The sequence below is a fragment of the Strix aluco genome, chromosome Z (genome assembly GCF_031877795.1).
Source record: "Strix aluco isolate bStrAlu1 chromosome Z, bStrAlu1.hap1, whole genome shotgun sequence".
Classification (NCBI taxonomy): Eukaryota; Metazoa; Chordata; class Aves; order Strigiformes; family Strigidae; genus Strix; species Strix aluco.
Genome location: NC_133971.1, coordinates 23,315,149 through 23,343,041, shown reverse-complemented (window position 1 = coordinate 23,343,041; position 27,893 = coordinate 23,315,149). Strand labels below are relative to the sequence as shown.

The window sequence follows — 27,893 nt, the reverse complement described above, 5'->3', positions numbered from 1 at the left end:
AACAGGCCTTTTACCATGGACAATTCTACTCCATCGACAGGTATACATAAAAAAAGATTTTTATCACAGTTCTTCAACAGTGTGTTTCCTCTGTAAATTTTTTTTTTTTTTGTATTCTCTATTGCACCACGAGCAGCCTCACCAAGCTTTCTTGATCTGGTTCAGTACATGTGTGCACAGATTGTTCTTCAACAGAATGGTTTTTTGGGAGATGGTGGGAAATTGAATAGACAGATGCAAGGTAAGGAAACTGGGTCTATTTAAGCAATGTGATGACTCGGTGTGAAATCACAGCCACATGTTTCTTCAAATGTGTTAAATGAGTACTACCATCCAAACAAAATTATGCTCTGCCCCACTCCATGTATTAAGAATCATAGAATGGTTTGGGTTGGAAGGGACCATGAAAGATCATCTAGTTCCAACCCCCCTGCCATGGGCAGGGACACCTTCCACTAGACCAGGTTGGTGCATGTGTAGTTTATACCTTTAGATTCTTCTAGATGTGGGTTGGTGGGCTTGGGGGTTGTTGGGGAGTTATTCCTGCCCCCCCCTCCCTGGCCAGGTATGACCATTGTCTGACCTTTCTTTTTGGTGCATGCATTGTGACATCTTTACAGAGTCGGTCAAGATAGGGAGGTTCAGCCCCAGAAAAGCATGATCCCACCTCTGTGGGACCCCTTCCTCTCACCACATCTTTCTGCTGTTGCCTGCACAATGCCAGCATGTCCAGAGACCCTGTCCTTTACCAAAGTCCCCCATTGGATGTTTGAGACATTAACTATGGTTTCATCAGACTATCACAGATGTCCAGAGGCTTCTCCTTGGCTTAAAATGGCATTAGCTTATAACTGAGTAATTTAATAGCTGACATATATTTCAGGCCTGTGTAGATGGTATTTTTGTGAGAAGAAACCAGCTGGCAAGGAGTATAAATTTGTATTGAGTTCAAGTGGCTTTTATTAATTATCAGTGCAACCACTGATCCTTCATAGTGACATCCAGGATATTAAACTTTAAAATAAGATAGCCATGTTTTTCTCCTCATAAATCCAAAACTCCTCTAATTCTCATTGGTAACTCTATACTTTTAGTGTGGGTTTATATGATCTCTGTTGAGATGCATATCTTTACCTAATACAACTGCTTCACCTGCAGTGTTTTTTCCATCTGGTGGGTCACATATCTAAAAAATGTTTTGGGTTTCTTGATCTGAGGCCACTCACTTGGGAAATATATTTGTACCAGTCATGAATCATGTTTGTAATGAACTTCCTTTTGTAACACCAGCCCCCAAATTTCACTTTGTTCACAAGGTTTCTCTTATCTTTTTCTGAAAGCATCTTTTGCTTTCACCCAATTGAGCATAAAATTCAGAAGAGGTGATTGCCTTGGGCATGCTTTAAAGAACTGTTGAATCAATTTTGAAGTTTAGATGCCAGAAAAAATTATCACTCTGCATCAAAATTGGTATCAAACAATATCTGGAGAAAGAAGGATGGTTTAAAAAAGTGCTGAGGTTGTTTTACTTGGGATGGAACGAGTGCTAGCTTTTATTGCTGATTTAGTGACTTAGCTGAAGTTCCACAAAACTTTATATAATTACAACAGGAAAAGAAGCACTTTAATAGTGTTTTTAGGTCAGGTGTTGGTCTGTGCAGAAGCCAAATGAACTAGAGCTAATATATGATTACCAATGGGTAGATAGTGAAATAGAAGATGCACACTGTATGTACACAGGCTGAAATGGTTCAGGTAAGCACTGTCCTTTTTGGCTGAATGCCCGTCCTGAACACTCAGTGAAGATGTAGAGAGAAAATGCTGTGCTTGCCACTTAGCTCCATCTTGTCACCTCTGATAATGAGTCAGAACCCAGAAGGTACTGCTTCTGTGAGAGTCTCTCATCTTAAACTAAAGGCAAAATTCCTGTTAGATTTAATTTCCTGCTTTCTTTAGTCAAGCTTAGTAAACTCAAGGACATCTTGTCCACTTTGATCCTGAAAAGTAGATTTAACAAATTAGGATGAGTTTTTAGGCTTTAACAATAATATATCCTGTTGTGGCTTGGTACTGATATGCATTTAATATATTTCTGTTTGTCTTGAAGTCTCATCCCCAACACGTCTACCACATGTTCACATTTTTCAGAATGCACACAGAGCACATGATGCTATTGAAAACTTTTTGATGGAAAAATCAAGGCGTAACAGACTTTTTGGGTTTGCAGGTGGGGGAGTCAGTTAACTTGGCTTATGAGTGTACCATGGTTGGGGCTTAGATCATCTAACTTTGAGTTTTACAGTCTTACACTAGTAAAAAAAACCCTCTGTGAAGATCCTTATACAGAGTGACTTATGTGAACCACTTCTCAGCCTTAGACTGTACTCAAAACCTAAAGCAAAATCTGAAATAACTTACTAAGCTCATACAGATATTTTTTCCTAATCTTTTGTGATTTTCTTTGGAAGACTAAATGCAACACATGAGGTGTTAAGGCTATCCCTCTTGTGGGAGTGAAGCTGTTTGTGGCACATAAGTAAAAAATGAATGCTGTTTCTTCCTCTAACTGCATACCACTTAAGGTAAACTTCAACACAATTTCCATCAAATATGCTCTCTTTCCTCTCAGTTTAGGATATTTTTTTCAAAAAGTCTCATACATCTCTGTAGCTTGCTTTAGGAGAATCTCTTACTGGGATCTGTGGCTTGGCTAATGAATTTAATTTTTAGTACTTTAAGTTATTACTTCATTGTGATAGCTTCTACAAAAATATGCCTGTTCCAGGTATGATGTTCTGCTTAAAAGTGCTCTCAATGTCTCAGAGTCATATTCTTGAAATGTAATCATTGGTCACTTACCTGTTTACAGCATTCAAAGAGGCATGTGTTTAAAAAAAAAAAGTGGTTTGCCAAAGTGGAAGACTTTAGAATCTGTAGGGATCTTGTGCCTCACTGCTGTCTATCATTTTCAAGGACTTTTAAAAACTTAAAATCATGTGGGACACCAGGCTTTCTTTAATAAAATTAAAGAACCTATTCGAGGTAGCAACTGAATCTAAGAAACATACCGTGCAGGAAGATAAGTTAGTAATAAAAAAATGAACGTATTACCTCCCGATTGCTACTTGCCCTTCTTCTGTGTAATTAACATTTGGTAAATGTTACATGGGCAGCTGTGAAGAAGTTATTGGCCTCTCTGTCTGTAAAACTTAAAAAACCACGAACAAACAAAACCCCAAAAAATCCCCAAGGAAATAAACAAACCAACCAACCCAAACTAAAACAAACCAAACACACCTCACACTCCCCTTGCAATGGAGATTTGAAATACCTGAAGGGTCTTTAACTGTCCTTTGGTTATATATGAACTGTTCTTTCCTAGGATTCAAATAGCTATAGATAAGTCAAGGTCAGTGAGTGGTTTATCTCTTTTAGGTTTTGGTATCTATACTGTGCAATAAGTTTGTCTTGTTTGTTTGTTCATCCCTCTCCCTAAAATATTTTAGATAATGGGGATGAAAAGAAGAAATCTGAAGGAGACAGACCCCCTTCACGTGTCCTTCATCTTTATCAAGTTCCAGCTGATGCTACAGCAGAAGAAATCATTTCATTAGGCCTTCCTTTTGGTAAAGTAACCAATATCTTGATGCTAAAAGAAAGAAGTCAGGTATGTAATTTTCAGTGTTTCAATTATAAGACCAAGGCTGTTGATGTGGTTCATATTATGACCCTATTGGTGTTGGATTTGAATGAAATGATTGCAACAGTGTGTAAATATTTCATTGATAGCTCAATATTTTCATATTTTCAAATGTGAGGGGATGTTTTGATGTTTATTTTAAGTTTTTAATATACTTCTGGATTAAATAATTATCTATAACTTTTTAATAATATTGCTAAACATGAAATATACCTTATGTAAGAATATATAGATAGTAAAGAACTACATTGTCACTAACAATGTCAACATATGTCTTGAAATAACTTGATTGATTAAATCAACAACCTGCATGTTAATCCTTTAATGTGAAATAAATTATTTAGTTTTTTTTAAATCTTTTTAGATGTGACACAGTAGTTCACATCATGAATAAACACTAAAATCCTAAAAATAATAGGCATTCATTTAAAAATTGTCTAGAGTACTGAGCTAGGCTGGAAGGGACCTTAAAGATCATCTAGTCCCAACCCCACTGCCATGGGCAGGGACACCTTCCACTAGACCAGGTTGCTCAAAGCCCCGTCCAACCTGGCCTTGAACACTGCCAGGGAGGGGGCAGCCACAGCCTCTCTGGGCAACCTGTGTCAGTGTCTCACCACCCTCACAGTGAAGAATTTTGTCCTTATATCTAATCTAAATCTACCCTCTTTCAGTTTAAATCTGTTACTCCCCTGTCCTATCGCTAGACTCCCTGATAAAGAGTCCCTCCCCATCTTTCCTGTAGCCCCCTTTAAGTACTGGAAGGCCACTATAAGGTCTCCCCAGAGCCTTCTCTTCTCCAAGCTGAACACACCCAACTCTCTCAGCCTGTCCTCACAGGGGAGGTGCTCCAGCCCCCTGAGCATCTTTGTGATCCTTCTCTGGACTTGCTCCAACAGGTCCATGTCCTTATGTTGGGGGCTCCAGAGCTGGACACAGCACTGCGGGGGGTGGGGGGGGCTCATGAGAGCATAGTAGAGGGGGAGAATCCCCTCCCTTGACCTGCTGGCCACACTTCTCTTGATGCAGCCCAGGACATGGTTGGCTTTCTGGACTGTGAGCACACATTGCTGGCTCATAGTCAGTTTTCCATCCACTACTACCCCTAAGTCCTCTGCAGGGCTGCTCTCAATTCGCTCATCGCCCAGCCTGTGTTTGTGCTTGGGATTGGCCTGACACATGTGCAGGACCTTGTACTTGGCCTTGTTGAACTTCATGAAGTTTGCAGAGGTCCACCTCTCAAGCCTGTCCAGGTCCCTCTGAATGGCACCTCCCTTCTCTCCAGCGTGCTGACCGCACCACACAGCTTGGTGTCGTTGGCAAACTTGCTGAGGGTGCACTCAATCCCGCTGTCCGTGTCACTGATAAATATGTTAAACATCACTGGTCCTAACACCGACCCCTGAGGAACAGCACTTGTCACTGCTCTCCACTTGGACATTGAGCCATCGACCTCAACTCTTTGAGTGTGACCATCCAGCTAATTTCTTATCTACTGAGTGTTCCATCCATCAAATCCATGTCTCTCCAATTTAGAGACAAAGATGTCATGCAGGACAGTGTCAAATACTTTGCACAAACTGTTAGATGTTTAGTGTCCTGTTCCTAGTTTTTCAATCAGTATGTGTATCTGTTACCTAGGTAATACTGCTTGGATTCAGGAATCTAATATATTGATTAGCAATGAGGTATATTTAGCAGCATTGCTTCCCATATGTCATACTTATTCCATCTCTTCTTTAATGAGTTATTCTGCTTCACAATGTAAAACCTTTTAAGAAAACCCACAAATTGAATATCCCCATAAACACACACCCACAAATGCATTTTAATGCTGAGCAGATCAGTGCTGTACTTTCATATATATTTTCTAGTGAGAGTTGAATTGGGAATAAATGGTGCTTCAATGCTTTCTTCTCTCTTGTATACAAAACAACACTGACAATTGTTATGTATTTGTTGCAGGCACTTTTGGAAATGGATTCTGAAGAAGCTGCTGTTAATATGGTGGCCTATTATGGTCCTACTGTACCTCACCTCCGCAGTCATCCTGTTCATATTCAGTTTTCCCATTACAGAGAACTTAAAACTGACCATCTAAGTGATCAGACTGTAAGTACAATATTTCCATTTAACAGAATAGAATTGCACAAGTTGTGTACTCATTTTGGTTAGGATTGAGTTTATTTTCTTCATAGTAGCTTGTTATGCTTACATATTGTCAAGGCATTTTCTGCTTCTCACACTGCCCTGCCAGTGTGAACACAAAAGATGCTGTGAGGGGACACAGCTGGAACAGCTGACACCAACTGAGCAAAGGTATATCCCACCCCATATGAGATTGTGCTCTGTGGTGAAAGCTGGAGGAAAAAAGAGGAAGGTGGGACATTTAGAGTTACAGCTTTTTTTTTCCCAGCTGTTACATGTGATGAAGCCCTACTTTCCTGAAACTGGCTGAACACCTGCCTGCTCATGGGAAGTAGTAAAGGAATTCGTTAATTTGCCTTACTTGCATGTGCAGCTTTTGCTTTACCTATTAAACTGTCTGTATCTCAACCCATGAGTTTTCTCACTTTTACCCTTCTGATTCCCTCCCCCATCCTGCTGGAGGTAAGTGACCAAGCAGCTGTGTGGCATTTAGCTGCCTACCAGGGTTAAACCAGAAGATTAGTAAAAAACCAGACTACTTTCCGCTATACCAACAGTCACATTCTGATAGCTATTATTTCTGTCACTATCTCAGCAGTAACTTCTTTTAGACAGGGACTTCTCAATATCTGTAAAATTACTGTGGAAGAGCTCCAGCTCAAGAACAGTTCATCCTGATGAGCAGGAAATCAAGTGAAGGTGTCAGGAGAACTGCTTAGATGAACAAGGAGCTCCTGGCTGAACTCAGACATAAAAAAGAGGCATAGAAAAGATAGAATCATGGTCAGGTGAACCAGAAGGAATATAGAGCATTATCTGAACATGCAAGGATGTGGTTAGGAAAGTCAAAGACCACATGGACTTGGCTCTGGTGAGGGACATGAACAGCAACAAGAACGGTTCCTCAGAATGTATCAACAGCAGAAGAAAGGTTTAGGGAGTATGTGGGCCTGCTGCTGAATGGGGCAGGGGCCCTTGTGACAGAGGATGTGGAAAAGGCTGAGGTACTGGATGTCTTCTCAGTCTTTAGTGGTTAAGATTTTCCCATGGGAATATCAAGCAACTGAGAACAGTGGGAAAGTCTTGATGAAGCAAGTAGAGAAGAATTTCATTAGGGAACACTTAAACAAACTGGATAAACAGAAGTGTGTCCCTAATGAGATACACTTGTAAGTGCTGAGGGAGCTGGCTGATCATTGCAAGGCCACTCTTACAACCTTGGGAAGGTCGTGGCAGTTGGAGGAGGTTCCTGAGGACTAGGAGAAAGCAAATCTCTCTCCTGTCTTAAAGAAGGATGAGAAGGAAGATTGAGGGAACCACTGGCTGATCAGCCTTACTTCAGTCCCTGAGAAGGTAATGGAGCAACTAATCCTGGAAACCATTTCCAAACATTCTAAGGATGAAAAGATGGTTGGGAAAAGTCAGCATGGGTTTTTGAAAAGGAACTAATGACTCACCAATGTGATAGCCTTTTGCGGTGAGATGAGTGATTTGGTGGATGAGAGGAGAGCACATCATATTGTTTATCTTGACTTTGGTAAGACTTCCAACATTGTTTCCCATAACATCCCAACAGACAAACTGATTAAATAGATAAGTAGACTGTGAAGTGAAATGCAGAAATGATTGTGACCAGTGGCATGAGGTCCAGCTGGGGGCCAGTTGCTAGTGGAGAACCCTAGGGGTTGATACTCTGTCCAACACTATTTAACATCTTCATTAATGTCCTGGATGATGGCATGGAGAATGTCTTCAGCAAGTTTGCTGACAATGCAGAACTGGGAGGAGCAGTTGACAACCCAGATGGCTGTGCTGCCATTCAGAGGGACCTTGAAAAGCTGGAGAAAGGGACTGACAGGAGGAACCTCAATAAGTTCAATAAAAGGCAATGCCAACTCCTGCACCTGAGGAGGAGTAAACCCAGGTACCGTTGTACAGTGGGGCCAACCAGCTGGAAAGCAACTTGTCAGAGAAGGTCCTGGTGGACAACACACATGCCCTTGCAGCAAAGGCCAGCAGCCTTCTGGGCTGCGGAAGGCAGAGTGTTGCCGGCAGATTGAGGGAGGTGACCTTCCTCTCTAATCAACACTGATGAGATGTATCTAGGATGCTGTGTCCAGTCCTGGGCTCCTCAGCATAGGAGACACATGGACATAGTGGAGCAAAAGAAGCAAAAGTCTATGAGGATAGTTAAGGAACTGGAGCATCTGTCATACAAGAAAGGCCAGAGAGAGCTGGGACTGTTTAGCCTGAAGAAGGCTTGGGAAGAGTAATGAAGGTGGAGACAAGACTCTTTTCAGTGGTGCCCAGTGATAGGACAACGGGCAATGGGAATAAATTCAAATACAGAAAAATCCACTCAAACTTAAGAAAAAGCTTTTTTACTGTGAGTGTGGTCAAACATTGAAATGGGTTGTCTGAGAGGTTGTGGAGTCTCCATCCTCAGCTGTATTAGAAACCTGACTGGAAGCAATCCTAAGCAGTCTGCTGTAGCTGATGCTGCTATTACTTTCTAGAAATACTTGCTTACAATGTTTTGAAAGAACTCTTGCTATTCCAAGGTTTTAACATTAGGTAACAGCTTTCAATAACTTCAGAATATGAAGAAAATGTCTTCTCCAGTAAATATTTTCTCTGAATAACTACTCCTGAATTTTTCCCCCTATTAATTGTGTCCATAACATAATAGCAGAAATACTACAAAAACATACCACTTCAATTTTATACATTTGTGTTTTCTTAAATTTAATTGTTAATCATGGGTCTGTAGATGCTATCTGAAGAACATATGGAAGACCAAACCCAGCTGATACATGATGAACCACTTTCTGCCCCAAAAGCAGATATTTTGAAGCTTTTTACTTTATCAGATATGGGTGCTATTGTGAGGGGTCTTGTAACCTGCTGTTGCAAGATGTGTGTTGTTGGCACTGTTCCAAGGCCTTGCAAACTCAGGAATAGCAAATAACCATCTTTACGTTGTTCAAGTTTATTCTTAATAGTGTTATCTTAGATAAATATGGAAAATACAGATGTTTTCACTGATAAAACATCAGTTTTATGTGTATCTTCACACCAAACACCAGAATTAATTTCTTCCTTGTATTTTTGAAGTACTGAAAATTGATTTCTTAAGAATCTGATCCGAACATTGCAGATGACTGACTTAAATCCTAATCTCTAAACAAGGAAATACTCTTTGCATAAGATCAAAGTATACAAGCCATTTTATTGTAGTGGAATTCTGTTTAGATTTTTGGATCCTGGCGGAATCACACTGCCACGTAGACATATAAATTATATAATACTATGTGTGTATCATGATTTTGTTTTCTATAAGAATGTTGCAAGTAGTGATTGGGGCAAAAATCAGTGCTTATTTTTAATTTGTGCTGACACAAAAGTCACTGAAATCTTGCCAGTTTGTCAATCTGATAAATGTTATTTGTTTCTTTCCTCATCTGAGATTGGTGGATTGGTTTGTTATGTGGAAAATCAGATAAAATAACAATTTTTTTTGTTAAGGATGTGGTGCATGTAACAGCCTCAGGAATATATTTGCAAATAAGACTCCTTGTATCCATTTCTCAGACTTTTCAACTCAGTGCATGCAGCTTACTTTCTCCTTCTATAAAAACAACATTGTCTACTTAAAAAAATATTTTTCTTGCACTTACATTTGAGTTTTATTATAATTTTAGAGACCCCAGCAGAACAGATAAACGCTATGTTACTGACCTAGTGTCTAGGCTCAGGCCTGAAGTACAGATTATTTTGCATGGTTACATGTTTCTGAAACTGGGTAACATCTTTACCGTGTGCCATGTTTAATCTATCTTCCAATGAAATGGTGTTACCGAGACGTGACTTCAAGTCACACACTGCATTTGGACTGGTGAGAGCACAGTGCTTTCAGCGGTAGTCTGAAGACCTTTTTGAGAAAAGCCGATCAAAAACAAATGTAGAGACTTCCAAAGTCCCAGTGAGGCAGTTTGAGGAGTGAGATTTAAAGATGTTTTTTTGTGGTTGATAGCTTGGCTTAGAAAAAAGAGCAGGGTATGCACCTTTAAGCTTATCCCCAGCAAAACTTAGTTTCTGAAGAGAATGAAATCCTCATAAAGCAGAGCAAATTGGTTTTGGTACACTGACTGGTTTTTAGTCTATTACAATATTGTCGTCATAATGATTTGCTGGAAAATCTCTAGAATGACAAGAGCTTACTGGATCAAAGCAAAACTGTGTCTATATGGCATTACAAAGTAGTAACTGTTTAACTGAAAAAGAAAGTCATAGTCCTGTGAAAGTATGATCTGATTTCTTTTAGGGGAGGGGGAAGGAAGAGGTATGATTTACCTATTAATCTGGGATTTGAATCAATAATCAGATACCGGGAATATGTTATTTCTTAAAGTTGCGTTTTAAATGCAGTTTACGTGCTGTTCGTTGTAAGAGAACTTTGTTTAGAAATGAATAATTTCTACATGTGTAAGTTAATTGTGGTCTCTGCTGTGTCATGATTTCAGAAAGACCAAGCAGAATTGCAAGCTGTGAATGCTGGGGTGTCTGGAAACCTGGCTGATACAAATGTTGTTGATGCTGAAGGTGGGCTTGTTCCAAGTCACAGTTCTGTTCTTCGAATCATAATTGAAAAGCTCTTCTACGCTGTCACTTTAGACATGCTGTATCAGGTAATGAGTATTGCTAAAAAAAAAAAAGTTAAAATCTGTTCCAAGGTTACCATTGTAAATCCATTAACTTTTTTTTTAAAAGTACCTGTGGATCCTAAATCGTTTGAGGACTGTCACTTTAAAGTGATTTGTTGCAATTTAGGGATCTAGGCTTGAATCAATTTTGCCCCCCAAAATCAAAGTAAACAGAGCTTCTGTACTCAGCTTTTCATGTTGTCTTTCATTTCTTTTAGTTCCTTGGTTTCTGTGGAAGCAGTAACAAACTTGAGGTGTTATTTCTAATTTATGTCCACATAATGAGTTAATGAAATACTGATTGTTATGAACTTCCAGACCAATATTTTTAGCAGTCTTTGTACTGAGTAACTTTTGTTGCTTGGATTATATTTTAGGGTTTTCTATTCACTTTTATAATTTCATGCAAGTGATGTAATTACAACTGTAGTTGCTTGGACAGATGTTTTTGGTTGTTCAACAACTGTTAGAAACTGTTAGGAAGCCTGGAATAATGGTGGGCTATAGTTATGAAAGACATTACTGTAATTCCTGCTAGGGGTTGTGCTGTGCTGGTGAAAACCATAAGTTTAAAAACAATAACTTCATGAGACTATTTCTTTGTGCTGGAAGAATTTGTTGATTTTTTTTTTTTTTTCCCCCAGATAGTGCAAAGGGTTTCATACTTTAAGCTTTTGTAATTACTAGTAAATCCTGCAATAATAAATATTCCCCAAATATGAGTTTCTTCAACTAATGCGACTTAAAATAATTGGGATGTTTCTACAAGAATCTGAAGTCCTTGAAGAATATTTTTGCTGTTCTGCTAGTATGTCAAACAACTATTGATTTTTACTAACACTTTATTTTTCCTCTCACTTCTAAATATTTCCTCTTTCTCTGTATTTCATCCCCCCCCTGCCCCGATACTGATTAGCTAATATACTAGTTGTTACTTTGATGTAGCAATTTGCCTTATCTAAACTTTTGTTTTTATCTGAGTATTGTTCACTCATTATTGAGCTTGTGCAAATCTTGTCAACTGTTTAGGATTATTAGTGCACTCAGAATAACCTGAGAACAAACTTCTGTGGTTATAGTTTTATAGTGCAACAGCAATTTCTGGATCAAATCTCGTGTGTGTTTTTTGTTTGGTTTTTTTGCTTTTTTTACTAAGCAGGCAGTGGAAGAGGATATGCATGTTAATTTATTTTAATATGTGTTTACTTCAGTGCAGCAGAACTATATTTTCCCAGTGACCCTCACTCAACTACTTTTGCAATAGGTCTAGAAAATTAAGCAGTATTTGAGAAAGGAATATATTTGAAGTTCTTAACAGGGGACAATCTCCTCTAATTAAAGCAGCACTTTGTGCCTGATGTCCACAATGTAACATTACTTTGTAAGTGTGGTAAGGTTAATGGAAAGGAAAATTTTCACTGATAACTGTAGTATCCTATGGAGCACTAGTAGGCAAACTATCATCGAAAACTTTGAATTTTGTAAGTTATAACTGCTTATCAAGAAACTAACACCTTTTTTTACCACAATTCACCTTAAAATATTTATTCTAAGAAACAGAATATTCAGTGTTATTTTTGCAGAAACAAAATTGATATATACAGTGGGTTTCAGGTTTAAAACCTAATAGGAATACACTGAATTTCATTATCTTAAAAATAATGTGGATAAACATGGAAAAGCACATGTTCAGAAGCGGTACTTAGGCCTTTCTTAAGAGGAAGTGCTTTATGAACAGGAACTCAATAGCTAATTTTAAATTGCTGTGAAAAAGATTTCTGTTCTGTCTTCTACCACAAAACAATGACTGCAGCTTAAAAAACTTGTTTCTGAGAGACTGAAAAGTGGGTACAAAGGGGGGTTAGGACAGTGTCTCTTGTATTCATAATTCTAGGCCTAATAGTCTGGCAAGAGATGCTTGTCCTTATCTCTGGCCTTTCTTTCCATTCCAGGCTTAATACTTGTCTGGGAGGTTCTGCTTTCCTGACTTTGCATCAATTCTAACAATTTGTTCTGAAACTGTTAGTACTTCCCAAACTCACCTTTCCTCTTCCACTGTTAATTTGGACATAGTTTTTCTGCACTTGCATATATGTTCTAGCTATACTTTTGTCCTTATTTTTTGTGGCTTTGCTTTTGTATGGACACCTTCATGTAGTGCACGCTCTCATTTTGAGCATATATATATATATATATTTATTTTCAATCTTTTAATTATTTTCTGCAATGCTTCTATTTGCAATAAATCAAATACCATTCAATTGTAAATTAAAGGGGTAGGTCCCAAACTAGGTCTTTGTCTTGCTTTTTTCCTCCTTTGTCTTCTAGTTTGGACAGTGGATCTGTGTAATTAATTTGTAGTCACATCAACTATTTAAGGTGTATTTTTGGTCACCAAACTTGCAGAATTTGTTTGAAATACAACATGTAAAGGTGGATACCTTGAAAAGCAGTTTGCAGTTCCTATCTCAACTGACTTGTGAAAGTCCATTTGTCAAACCACAGCTTTGATTATTCACAATTTCTCTGCAGACATTGGACAAATGCCCGTTTGGGCTAGCCTTCCCTGCTGTTAGTTGAACAGTCATTCCTAAATCTTCAAGGAAATGTTATCCTTCTTCCCCATCTTTTGTAGCCTCTTTTAATTTATTTAACTGAAACAAAATTCTGAGTTCGCTGTTCAGCTCTTACAAAAGAAATTAATTTTCAGAAATTTATGTGAAGTATTAAATACTAGTTTTTAGTGTACATGAATTATTCATTGTTTCTGAATGTCGACATTTTTTCCTTCTTAGATTTTTTCTAAATTTGGATCTGTCTTGAAGATTATCATCTTCATTAAGAACAATAAATTCCAAGCTTTGCTTGAGTATGATCACCCAAGGAATGCGTATTATGCCAAAATGGTAAGTGTAGAGTATTCAGCTTGATATTTTTTTAAATGTTTTTTTTTCCTCCCAGGTAAATGGGAAACGTTAGGGATAGCTTGGTCATTAACTTTATGACTTCTCATCATTCTAACACTCTTTTTGCACATGAACAACTTTGACATCCCTCATTTGTTAAGAGGATAGCACTCTATCATCAACTGCAAACATAAATGTATAGCACACACCCCAAGACCTGTATGAGTCTATCAAAACAAAAATCAGAGCTGTCAGTAGTGATCAGTGGTGGTAACTGTAGTTGATCAAAAATACTCTTGCCTTTCAAACGAAATGGAAAATTTTCCGTGAGGATCAATACTAAGAGTAGTGTAGTTAAATGCCCAGAGATTGGATGAATGCCAGACATTTTAGTTGTTTGAATTTTGGTAAGAATTTTACAGTAATCACTGTTTTCACCTTAAACTTCTTGATTTCAGATGAGCTGTACCCTGTTTTTTAAAATGCACATTCTCAGTAATGAAGAAAAGCTCACCTACTTTAGGTGTATTTTCTGTGGTGACTTAACCTTGGCTGGCTGCCAGACACCCACCAAGCTGCTCCCACTCCGCTTCCTCAGCAGGACAAGGGGAGAAAATAAGATGAAAAAGCTTGTGGGTCAAGATAAGGACAGGGAGATTGCTCACCAATTACTGTCACAGGCATAACAGACTCAACTTAAGGAGGACTGATTTAATTTATTGCCAATTAAAAATAGAGTATGATAGGAGTATAAAAATAGAGTAGGATAGGCCCAGCCTTGTTCCTGATATCTCTACCTCCACCCCCAGCGGCACAGGGGCAGGGGATGGGGGGTGCAGTCAGTCCATTGCTTCTTCCTCCAAGGCAGGGGTGAAGCACTCCTCTGCATTCTTCCCCCTGCTCCACTGGCATCCCTCTCACAGGAGACAGTCCTCCACAAGCTCACTCCACTGTGAGTCCTCCCCATGGGATGCATTCTTCTCGAGATGCTCCGGTGTGGGTCACCCCCACGTGTTGCAGTCCTCCCAGTGCTGAACTACAACAACGGGGGCTGCTTCTTCCCACACAGTCCTGGTTTTCTTTGGGCACAGCCGCCTGCCCTGCTGTGGGGTCCTCCACAGGCCGCAGGTGCATCTCTGCTCCTGTGGTGACCTCCATGGGTGCAGGGGGACAGCCCTGCTCCAGCACACCTCCCCCACTTCCTCCTCCTTCTTTTCACTGACCTTAGTGTTTGCATAGGTGTGCTTCTTGTAACTCTTCCTCAAAGTTCCCCCCGCCACCATACTTCCCTTCTGAAATACATTATCACAGAGGCGCAGCCACCATCGCTAATTGGCTGGGCCTTGGCCAGAGGTGAGTCTGACTTTGAGCCAGGGGGAGCTTCGAGAAGCTTCTCACGAGCCACTGCTGTAACCCCCTCCCCTGCTACTAAAAACCATGCCACACAAACAGGTAAATTTTTTTCATTTCTAGAAAATACTGTTAATTTCCTTAGTGAGGAATAGTTTGAAAATTAAATACTGAGAGCTGAGACCTCAAAGATTTTTGCAGAAGAGACAGCAGTGTTACAAATCATCACATTATAATACTTGAACTGTGAAGTGAAAAATAAAGACAGAAAATAAAATACTTCATTTACTTGAAATTAAGCCTGATACACTTTGTATTTCTCTTTAACCTATGTGGTCACCTCAGTATTAGTAAATAAATAAAATCAGTTTGAAAGTTCCCATGGAAGGTATACAGAAGAAGAGATTCTGCTAAGTATTAAGTGGTATTTAGCATTCAGTTTTTTCAAAAAATTACTGAAAGACTAGAGTGAATAGAACTTTTATCCCACTTTTGGTATTGAAGGTTATTTTATTCTCAGATTCAAAATTAAAGACACAGAATATTTATCTATTGCTACTTGCACTTTAGTCCAGTAAGTAATTCACTGTGTGTTTTAGGGATTAAGTATATATTGGAAAGTAGTAAAGGTAGTTGGGATTTGTTGTGGTTTAACCCCAGCCAGCAACTAAGCACCACACAGCTGCTCACTCACTCTTCCCCCCTCCCAGTGGAATGGGAAGGAGAATTGAAAAAAAAGTAAAACTTGTAGGTTGAGATTAGAAGGGTTTAATAACTGAATAAAATATAATAATAACAATAATGATGGTAGTGAAAAGGAATACAGTAAAACAGAGAGAGAGAAAATAAACCCCAAGAAAAGACAAGTGATGCACAATGCAATTTCTTACCACCCACTGACTGATGCCTGAGCAGCAATCCCAGTCCTCAGCCAACTCCCCCCAGTTTATATGCTGAGCATGATGTTCTGTGGTATGGAATAGCCCTTTGGCTAGTTCGGGTCAGCTGTCCTGGCCATGCTCCCTCACAGCTTCTTGTGAACCTGCTTGCTGGCAGAGCATGGGAAACTGAAAAATCTTCAACTTTGGATCAGCGCTACTTAGCAACAACTAAAGCATCAGTGTGTTATCAACATTATTCTCACACGAAATCCAAAACCACAGCACTGTACCAGCTACTAGGAAGAGAATTAACTCTAGCCCAACCAAACCCAGGACAGATTATATAGCCTGTTTGTTAGAATAGCATATTTTCTTAGAGATCAGTATTAATAATAAATGATACCTTATTAAAGATATCACAGAAATTTTAATTTCAGTTCAGATTATATTAAATACTTATAACAAACCAGAACCTTTAGAGTGTTTTTTCTGCCTTCATCATGATTATTTTATGACGTATAGGCAGAAAATACTACTTCAGTGATCTTTCTGAGCATAGCTGCTCTAAAAAAGGTGGATTTTATAGAATCATTTAGGTAGGTAATGCATTCAGGTAGTTCTACAGAGTAATAAGGTCTCCCCTGAGCCTCCTTTTCTCTGGGCTGAACAACCTCAGTTCACTCAGCCACTCCTCATAAGACTTGTGCTCTAGACCCTTCACCAGCTTATATAGGGGATAGTTGTATACAATAAAAATCTCCAAATTAGTATCACTACTAGCATCTGATATTGTCTGTTGAGTGTGAGACAAGATTAGAAGCACAGCTAGAAACACAGGTTATGCTTAAAGCTATGTTTTGTCCATTGGCACAAGGCAACATCATACTTACTCATGAGTGGACTACAGTAATACTCTATACAGGATGTTTAGGTAAGGATAGCGGCAGTATAATTCTTTACTTACTGATTAAAAGGAGCACCTTAAAAACAGAAGATGAATTTCTGTTTGGATACAATTGCGTGGTGAAAATAGAGTGGTGGCTGAGAGTATGTGTTTCTTCTCTGAAAATGTAATTATTTTTCTTCAGTATCTAGATGGCCGAAGTATCTATACTGCGTGCTGCACTCTGCATATTGATTTCTCCAGGTTAGCTAGACTTACAGTGAAGTACAACAATAACAAAAGTAGAGATTTCACTCGCTTTGACCTTCCTTTTGGTGATGGCCAATTATTCCTGCAGGCTGCTGCCTTTGGTAAGAAACCTTCACTTTTAGTGATAAATACACAATAAGATCATTATGCTTTTTATGTTGCATTTATGCTCTGGTTTCATATCAGGTTCATAGAAGGGTACATTTTGTGTACATTTCTGTTTGTTAGATAAAGTTATATGGAAAGCAGGAAGTCCTCCTCAAAATAAATGAGTATCTGAAACTATAACATGAGGAATGCTCTTGGGCAAATTCAAAGTGTTGTCAAAAAGCTACATTTGTAAAATGCTGTGAAATAATATAATTGGTACAGGTAGTATAATAAATATTGTATATCAGAATGGTCAGTGGCAGTTACCCAAAATTGACACTGGTTGCCTAATGCTCCTTGAAAATAAGTGTTTTAAGGGTGTTAGCTCTTATTTGTTCATATAGGATAACTGCCTGTTGTAACAAACAAAACCATAAGGATCTTAGAAATACTACACTTATATATGTGTGTTTTGTAGTCACCTTCTAAAAGATAAAATTTCAGATATTTTATTGAATTTTAGAAGTCACTTCTATGACATAGAGGAGACAGTGTCTGCTTGAAGCCACACTGGAAAAGCCTTTTTGACATAAATAATTCAGGCATGCTCATTTAATCAATTTTGGTAATAATGTAAATCACCAAACAGACTAATCTGATGACCTGGCAGAAGTGCTCAATGCAATTTGAGTGATTTTAGCTGTTTTTCTTTCTCTCTAATGACAAACTATTAGCGATAATACAGCTAAGAACTCAGTTGTTGAATAGATATCTAAGTGCCATCCAGTTGGTTAGAACAGTAGCAAGGTCTGGGAAGGAATTCCCTTTTTTCCTTTAGCTTTCTGTGATAGCTCGGGGAGATACTTTTTTTGATAGTTGCAGATGCTTTTTTGGATAGTTGGCTTTGGTAGCTTAGATTAGAGCAAGAAAGTGAGTTGTACTCACTTCTTCCCTGACTGTTTTTGCTAGTCCCCTTAAAGACAGGCCTTGGATCTTTATGTAATGTACAACCATCTTTGTAATTTTTTTGAGGATTTGCCATAGAACATCATGGAAATATGATGTTATAGATCTGATACATTCTGATTAGACGTACACAATTTGAAATGTTAATGAAAGGGGAAAGAACAATTAGAGTAGCTAAGGACAAACTTGCTTGTAGGGCAGAGATAATATTTTACACGTTTTTGGAGGATAACATTTCCTCCCCCCTCTCTCTTCCAAGCTTGTTATTGCTAGTAATCCCATTTTCAGTCTGAACACTTACTGTAATAGTAAGAACAGCAGAGGTGCTCGTGTAAAGAAGAGGCTGATGTCTCTATGAAAATTTGTTTGTAGTGCAGTCACAGTGAAGCAGCTGCAAAAATATTTTTCTTAAAAAAAAAAAAATAGCTGTAGACTGGGAGAAGCATACTTCTAGACTTTCTGTTAGTGGTAAAAACATACATATGTTGCCATAGGCATATTCACAGTCCTCAGTTGCATGACATGAGGAAAAGATGGTGGGACACTTGTCAGCACTTACACTTATGTTATTAGTAGTGGATGTAGTTTTGATGGAGAATTGTAAGATAACACAGATATCTAGCAGAATGATATCTCTGGTTATTCTATAGACTTGAAATTATCTTAATAGCAAAGCTGAACTGCTCTTGAAACGTGTTTGTTTTTTTTTTTTAACTCCCTCCCCCTTTTTCTTTTGTTGTTGTTGGAAAACATACTGCACTATAAACAAGCAGATTTTGTGAATGTTTTGCATTTTAAGAGTTCCCTCACCCAGTGACCATAAGCGGAGATGCATGAATTAACTTGCTTTTGAAATCTAGCTGCTGGTCATGAAGTGAATTATTTTACACATAAAAAAAACTCAACAAAGAATTCCAGATCTTTCTGCATTAGATCTGTGTGACAATTTTTACATGCCTGAGTTTGGTATCAGTGTGCAACATGCAGGTCTTATTTGGCAGAATAAAAGTGCTTTGTCTATTTGTTCATTAAAGTTTCCACTATCATTCTTGGATTGTGAATAAGTTATTAATACCTATATTGCCAGAACTTGTCACTATAATGCACCAGTGTGTATATTTCAAGAACACAATGACTTGCTTTGGTGATAAACGTATTCAGTTTGCGTGAAAGACACTTTGTTGCTACAGATAAGAGGAGGTGTAATGTGATGCAGTATTCATGAATATCTATGGCATCCATTTCATTTGTGTTTTTGTAATTCATAACGGATACTTCCAGTATTGCATCATCCCTGTCAATAACCATCTGTCAGTGAATGTAGCTATTTTAGTCAATGGTTGAGGTTTGAGTAGTAAAACAGATATATTGCCAGGCTTGCAGGATGTATTTGCTGACTGTGCATACCACATTTAAAAAAATCTAGTGTGCCAACATGAAAGAATCCACAACTCAAGCTTGTATCTATCTGCATCTTAGAACACAAGTTTGTTGCCCCACGTAGCACTTAACTCCACATACTAATGTGAAAATCACTGAGCTATCTTTGAGGCTCTTATGTTGATATTCCAAATCTGTGTAAGGGTTGTGATCACCAGGAGAACCACAAAAACCGCTGGTTATTTATGAAGTAATACAAGCTGAGAAAGTGCATCTCCTTAAAAGCAAAATATGTATACTTCTATATCTCAATAGACAGTAAAATTCAGAACCTCAGATTCACTGTAGTTTGTATTATTTAGCCCATACTGGTTTTAGAAATATATAGGAAATAGTTGTATCTTATCATTGCAAAATGTCTTTGGGTGTATTTCTTTCCATAAAATTCCTAGAATGCATTTCTGTTGTGTGAAGAAAAACTGTTGAACATTGCACCACAGGTGTCTTAACATTAATGGATGCTAATCTATGCTGTGCTTTCCTGTTCAAACATGTCTAAATTACATTTTGCCCTGACTTCATTTTAGAGAGGGACATTAGAATATTTGCTTTCAGAAGTGGCTGAAAGCTCTCTTTGTAAAACATAGAATCTTGGATTTCAATAAGAGTTTTTAACCCAAATGTTTTATAAAAGATGTAATCACGGACTGATGTCAGAATACCAACACTGGAAGCTGACTCTCCTTGCTGAAGTCTCTTCTGTTTTCTAAAGATTAAAAAATCTCTTTTAATGTGTGTGCTTTCTCTAGGGACCCAAAATATCACCTTCCCACCATATGCAGGAGCTGCTGTGTTTACCCCAGCCATGGGATATCCTCAAGGTGCTGGTAAGTTTCTATTTTCTAAAAATGTGATGTTTGCATCTGAGGCTAGTGGTCTATCTGAGTACCCCTGAGTTCAGAGCAAACTGTTTTCAAATATAGCAGTCAGAACACAATGTTCATCTGAGTCACTCTGATTCTCTTTCTCATATTATTCAGTAAAATTACTTTCTGTAATAAAAACCACATGTAGTTTATAATTTAATAAGTGCAGAAATTAAATGCCATGATAAAGATTACCTGCAAGAGAAGAAAACCTACATCTGTTTTTCTAAGAATCATAAGACTTAAGTAACTTTCAAAGCCAAAGCAGGAAGTGTCCCCTTCTGTCTTCTAGACTCAGTGATCTTTTTCTTTCTAGCACACGATAAACTTCTGTGGTAAATTATTTTTCTTCTTTCTTGAGCTGCCATTTATGTCCCCTTTTGGGCCTGTTGGTGCAGCTGAGTATTTCCTCACTTCTGGAGAGGAGGTGCTTCCTGCTTTACTGGTCAGCTACTAGGAATAACTAAATACCTTAAAAGCATTTTTAATTGAATATTGATGTTTTTGCCAAATGTAACCTGCTTTTGTCTTCTAAACGCAGTCATCGCATCTCCAATGTCTGGACAGATGATTATTCCTGATGTTACTGGTGTTTTAGGAACTTCTGTTTTACTAGTCAGCAACCTCAACCCTGAAGTAAGTTTGATTGGTGGAAGGGCTACAAGTATCAATTAGTCCCAGCTGCCAGAATCCTCCTTGCAAATTGACATTAGCTGAAGATATAAAAACCAGGACTGATCTATTCTTGTCTGAGATAGTTTGTGATATTGTTGAAAATCTTCCTAACACAATTTGCTTCAGGAATACGGTGTTAGCAGGGTAGCTGGTAATTAGAGAAGAATCTATGATCAGATATGAGATATTCGAAGAGGTAAACATCATCTTACTGGTATCTCTGTTAATATGACTCCTCTGTGTGCTACTTTATCATTAGAGAAGCCAAAGTATTTTTCATTTGTTACAAAACAAAGAGAAACAGTAGGGAAGACAAAAGGAGATAAAAGCATGCCAAATCAAGTATCTTTCAAAACATTGATAGGATCTTTCTAGTTAGAGGAAGATCTAGTGAAAGATCTAGACAGGATCTAGTCTAGTTAGAGGAAGAACATAGGTGCACTTTGCTATTGACATCACTGTAAATTAATTTTTAAAAGTTAATAAATGCACATGTTCATTGTCCATAGTACCACACAGATTTTTTTCATATGTTGGTAGTTAAATTGCCAAGGACAACTTGGATAGTTATTTTTTATTGTGGAAATTATATAGACAGTTCTGTAAGTTTACTCATGTTACTCAAATATTACACATTGATCTATGCTTAATTAAAAGCAATGTACATCTGTTAAAAAAAAACCCACCAAAAATCAAGCTTTACCAAGGCCCTGACTTAAAAGACAATTCTACTTGACTGTTGATAAGCAGTCCTGTTACAGCACTGTAAAATTCTTGTTTGTTTTACTCGCTAGATTCAATTAACCATAAAACTGATAAAATTAGGAGTTATTGGCAAAATGGAAGATATCTTCATACTACTGCAGTTTAAAAAATCTGTTGATCAATTCCTTTAATTTTTAAGTAATTGCTGTGATTCTGTTTTTGAACTAATAGTTGAATTCCCCAGTAAGCATCAAAAGAAACAGCTGCAGATTAGGACTGTAAGACAAGTCAATTTTTTGATTTGTCAGTATGTCTTATCCGTTAATTTCTGATGATTGCTGTGGAGGTGCTTTCTGCATCTGATTATTCAAGATGATTCTCTGAGTCTTAAAAGAGTGTGTATTTTAAGAATAATCATATGAAGGATAGGACAAAGCTGGTTTAGGACATTGCTGCTTTACTTAATACTAATTATATCAAAGAAGTTGACATGTAGAACTTTGTGCTGCAATGCATGATTCAGCATAAATGCGTTAAATAATGCTCAAGTTCTTAAAGGTAAAATATAAGAACGTACAACAACATTAATTGTTGGAAATATAAATTGTTGTAAATTCATTTCTTGGTGACTTTGTAACACTTGTTCTTCAGCAGTGGTTGTCTGAGCCCTGTCACTTCTTTTTCTGTGTATGGAAAATCTGGCTGCCCTTATTTCAATTTGTATTTCCCCCCTGTCCCCTAGAAACATGTTTAGTAGCAATACTGAAGTCTCGTTTGGTTAAGAAATTTCATTAAATAAACTCTGTACTGAATTAAAATATTTTGGCCAGAAGGATAAACTCTAGAAGCATTTAAAATTTACATTTATAGTAATTGTTCCTTATTATTAAATGCTGACAATAAAAGGCTATGGGCTTACACTTAGACTGCAGTATCTTCTGTTTTTAAATAATTTAGATATGTTTGGTAAACATTTCAAAAGTGAGTTGTGAAGGAATAGGGCTAGAGAGTGTGAGTAGTGCTTCTGATACCCAGGTATTTTTAGTACTCATTACTAGCAAAAACTTTGCCTCAGCTGTATAAAATATCATAGAATCATAGAATGGTTTGGGTTGGAAGGGACCTTAAAGATCATCTAGTTCCAACTCCCCTGCCATGGGCAGGGACACCTTCCACTAGACCAGGTTGCTCAAAGCCCTGTACAACCTGTCTTGAACACTGCCAGGGAGGGGGCAGCCAGAGCCAGAGCCCCTCTGGGCAACCTGTGCCAGTGTCTCACCACCCTCACAGTGAAGAATTTCTTCCTTATATCTAATCTAAATCTACCCTCTTTCAGTTTAAATCTGTTACTCCCCTGTCCTATCGCTAGACTCCCTGACAAAGAGTCCCTCCCCATCTTTCCTGTAGCCCCCTTTAAGTACTGGAAGGCCACTATAAGGTCTCCCCGGAGCCTTCTCTTCTCCAAGCTGAACACACCCAACTCTCTCAGCCTGTCCTCACAGGGGAGGTGCTCCAGCCCCCTGAGCATCTTTGTGGCCTCCTCTGGACCTGCTCCAACAGGTCCATGTCGTCCTTATGTTGGGGTCCTAGAGCTGGACACAACACTGCAGGTGGAGGGGTCACACGAGAGTGAAGTAGAGGGGCAGAATCCCCTCCCTCGACCTGCTGGCCACAGTTCTCTTGATGCAGCCCAAGACACAGTTGGCTTTCTGGACTGTGAGCACACATTGCTGGCTCATAGTCAGTTTTCCATCCACTAGAACCCCCAAGTCTTTCTCTGCAGGGCTGCTCTCAATCCACTCCTCGCCCAGCCTGTGTTTGTGCTTGGGATTGGCCTGACCCATGTGCAGGACTTGCACTTGGCCTTATGGAACTTCATGAGGTTTGCATGGACATGGCCCTCAAGCCTGTCAAGTTCCTTCTGGATGACATCCCTTCTCTCCAGCGTGCTGACCGCACCACACAGCTTGGTGTCGTTGGCAAACTTGCTGAGGGTGCACTCAATCCCACTGTCCATGTCACTGATAAATATGTTAAACATCACTGGTCCCAACACCGACCCCTGAGGAACAGCACTCGTCACTGCTCTCCACTTGGACATTGAGCCATCGACCTCAACTCTTTGAGTGTGACCGTCCAGCCAATTCCTTATCCACTGGCTGCATTAGATTGTAAATTATGTTCTTTGGTGCTTGTGGACCTTGGTACACAAAGATTTAATTAAAAATCACCGAAGAAAAATTATTTCTTTTGATATGTAGCTTTCTGTTCACAGCTTCTAATGAAACACAATTTAAATATCAGTTTTTATATGTTTCATATGTAAACAACTAAATGATATGTGTATAACTTTATCATGTCATGGTCACAGAGACAGGGACAATTGAAGACAAAGCAAACACATTTTGATTCTACTGTTTTTAGTCTTGTAGGTGTTGTCTGATGTTTAAAAAATACAAATGAGTTCTTGAAATCTCTTTCTAGTTCAGCAAATTTCTTTCATTTTTCATGGAATGATCTGTTAGCTTCGAAAGAACAAGTTCAAATAATTAAGCCACTTAAAATATTAATAACTTCTTCATCATGACAGACTGAGTCTTGACTGATGAAAATGCATGAGGTAAAGTGTTAGCTTGTTTAAATATTTTATACGTGGATAGCAAATATATATTAACAAGAATGCTATACACTGTAGTTGTTGCAGGGAATGGCTTTTGAAGAGACAGATTCATGTATTAGTGTGCATTATCTCTTCCATTCTTTTTGTTTACCATGCACTTATACAATAGGTGTCTTCATTCATGTGGCTTTAAGAATAACATACTCATTTTATCATTTAAACAGGCCATCACACCATATGGACTTTTCATCCTGTTTGGTAAGATATGTCAAATACACCTTGAGAAACTACAGGGTTAGCATTCTTTTTATTTGTCTGACACATGCTGGTTAATGCAAGATCTGTTGTTCTGTCCTTGTCCACAAAACACCAGGAGAATGTACTGGTTTTAAAATGACAATACCTTGAGTCACTAGTTGTAGGCCACAGGTATCAAAAAGTCAAAATGGCTATGATGATAGAAGAATTTCAGTGTGTGGTCCAATTTATTTACTACAAAGAATGGGAAAGCAAAGTTAGATGGAAAAACAAAAACTGCATCAGAGAAAATGGAATACAGAACTGTCACGTATATTAGTTGCAGACAACAATGTTTCTTGGCATAGTAATATTTTAATATGCCTCTGTTTAGAGGACTTTAGCATTGTTGCACTATTTAAAAGTTGAACATAAACATGCAGTTTTATGACTAAGATCATGGGATTTTCCCCCCATTTCTGAGCTTCAGAAAACAATACACAAACTTTAACGCTCTCCTGCATACTAGTATTCTAACCAATCTGTTTAATGAGGTGATTATTCTTTGTAACACTAATGTTAGTCAAAAGAAACAGACTTGCCCTTGTGCTGTTTGTAATAATGCTCTGGACAAATTTCTTTTCTGGATTTCCCAGGACTGTATGGTGATGTGCATCGTGTGAAGATCATGTATAGGAACAAAGAAAGCGCTTTGGTTCAGATGGCAGATGCAGTCCAGGCTCTATTAGGTACTGATTTTTAAGGCAGTTATGCTTCAAACTAGCATGAGTGTAATATAGATGAAGAATTTGCCATGTGTCAGTGACAAGCATAAACAAATTAAATCCATCATTGTGATGCTTTACTACACACACATTTTTCCTTGTATGTGTTGATAATGATCTGTTTGCTTTCATGTAAACAAATTATTCTCCTATAGTGGTTTAAAAAAAAAATCCTGTGAATCTCAGTCTAGTAAACATTAGAATTAAATCGTCATATCGTTTTCCTGTAGTTTATTCTATATCTAGCTATTTAAGAATAATCAACTGCTCTTTATCAAAATGCTGTTTTGTACTTTTGTTATATTTAGACTGGAGAATATATTACATCCTTATATTTGTTTTAAATATAGTGATATGACATACACCACCTGGTAGATGTGGAAGTTGCAGTTTAAATTTAGAATGTGAAATCTGACACTATATAGAAGACAATATTAGTTATCAAAGAATCCTTTCTTTCTTCCCCTTCATTCATTCCTATTCATTTCTACTGGTAAGCTATCAACTACTTGAATGGACAGGTGATTTATGGAAGGGCCATCTTTGTTACTTTTTCAAAACACACAATGGTTGAACTTCTTCGTAAGGGACAAGAAGACCATGGTCTGACAAAGGACTATAGCAATAGTCCTTTACATCGCTTTAAGCAGCCGGGCTCTAGGAACTTCCTAAATATCTGTCCTCCATCAGCCACCCTGCATCTCTCCAACCTCCTGTGAGTATCTACATGTGTGGTGATCTTGGAAAGATGTTTTTCACATTATGTTCTTAAGTTATAAAGTCTGACATAAGCTTTAAATTTCCTTGGCCTTTTAGTTTCCTGAGAATTTGGGTCATTCTGCTGAGTTATTAACAAAAAGTGAATCCTTTATTGTTAGCAGAGAGAATTGACTGAATATTCCTCTTTATGAGTGTTACCACAGTTTATATTTTCTTGAGAAAATGCTTTTGGTTTTCACATATTAAGTCCTGTGTTATAAATTTTTGCAAACATTAAAGAGATGGTTTTTGAGATAATGTACTGGACTTACATCAAATTCATCATTGGCATCATTATTTAATGTAGATACAGTTTTTAATCATTCCAACACTTTTTAAAGAACAGTTTCGAAAGAATTCAGACCTTTTCCATAGAGAAAGTTGTTTTAAAAAAATATATTAAGAAATGTGTTCTTTAAAACTGAAACAATCTTTTTTCCTATCTAGAATGTTGTCAGCAATGTGTGGAGTGAAAGCCAAACATAAGTTTTTACAGGCTTCTTTTGTTTGGCAGCTGTGCAGGCAGGGAAAAGGGAAAACCATGGAATCTTGTCCAAATAGGAAAAAAAAATTAAGATACTTAAAATGGCTTTTTGAGGAAGAAAAAAAAACTTACCAACTTGAAAATATGCGAAGCACACTTGCAGTAATTACAGGATGAATGGTATTTCTGAAGGTACTGGTTAAGATCTTAAGTGATTTTTATGCAATCTGAATTGAACTGAGGGAGAAATGTGGGAGGATGAAAAGCAGTAAAGTATATCTGAAATATTTTTGTGGCACACTGTGATGCTAAATCTTTGTGTCAAAGCCAAAATGTTTGGGTTAAAATGTTGACACAGCTTGAGTTGGTGGAGATAGTTTTTGGTGTTCAAATTTAATTTAGAAGCCAGAATTGGCTTGAATTGACACTATTTGCAATTGATACTATTTGACACAATTGGCAGAATTGATACTATTACAGAAATCTGTACTCTTTTACAAGTTGAGGGGGTTTTGTTTTGTTTTGTTTTTTAAATAGGCCTTCTGTTAATGCTGATGAACTGAAGAAACTTTTTGCAGAGACAGGATATACTGTGAAAGCCTTCAAATTCTTTCCGTAAGTTCTCTTGTAAAAATGCTGACCAAGCTCCCATTCTGGAAGATGGCTAATTGTTTTTTTGGGGAATTCCATGTGTGTATAAGTATAAACAAAATTCCATATAGGCAAAAACTAGTTATGACAATTTTAATGATAATTCTAATCTTAAAATTTTAATGGGATACTATGTTAGCATAATTAAATGAAAAATATTGAGCCGTTTGACAAATTCCACATGTGCTCAAAGTAAGATAAGTTTAAGGAAAGTAAATACTTTAAAAAGAAATACAAACTATGGATATGTAAAGTATCATGTAAAAGATGACAATGAATCTGCTCTAGCATTCATTAAAATTGCTTGGCAGCACTATCTTACCATGATCATACCTTCTAGGGTAATGCTATATATATGGACAATACAAGTGCTTCTTAAATGTCTTCAGGTCTTATTTCGACCCTATTTTTGAAGCGCAGTGTAATGGAAGAATGGTGTGGCTGTAGGCCATTGGTCTGCAAAATTCATATTGTTTTGTTATCTCCTCATTTTAGCAGGTGCATAACTAGTTCTGATTCTTTTGCTGTACAAGTGCTCAGTATGTGTGATGTGGCTTAAAAAATACTTGTGTCACTTTTCTATGTTGGCTAGTGCAATGAAAATTTGGTTAGGGTTAATAATGGTTTTTATTGTACTTCAGGAATGATTGCAGGATGGCTCTTATCCAGCTGGACTCTGTGGAAGAAGGAATTCATGCTCTCATGGAGCTTCACAATCATGACCTGGGAGAAAACCATAGCCTCTGGATTTCCTTCTCAAAATTTAGAATCTGA

The 27,893-nt window shown here is 37.8% G+C and overlaps 1 protein-coding gene across 1 annotated transcript; it reads left to right on the top strand.

Moving 5' to 3' along the window:
* Nucleotides 1–27,893, top strand: PTBP3 (polypyrimidine tract binding protein 3). Its single transcript, XM_074812174.1, has 13 exons — nt 1–40; nt 3,507–3,667; nt 5,666–5,812; nt 10,372–10,536; nt 13,347–13,457; nt 16,777–16,942; nt 20,087–20,164; nt 20,745–20,839; nt 24,428–24,461; nt 25,097–25,189; nt 25,724–25,940; nt 27,006–27,083; nt 27,761–27,893. The coding sequence occupies exons 1-13, from the start codon at nt 16–18 to the stop codon at nt 27,891–27,893; spliced, it is 1,503 nt and encodes a 500-aa protein (XP_074668275.1). The 5' UTR covers nt 1–15.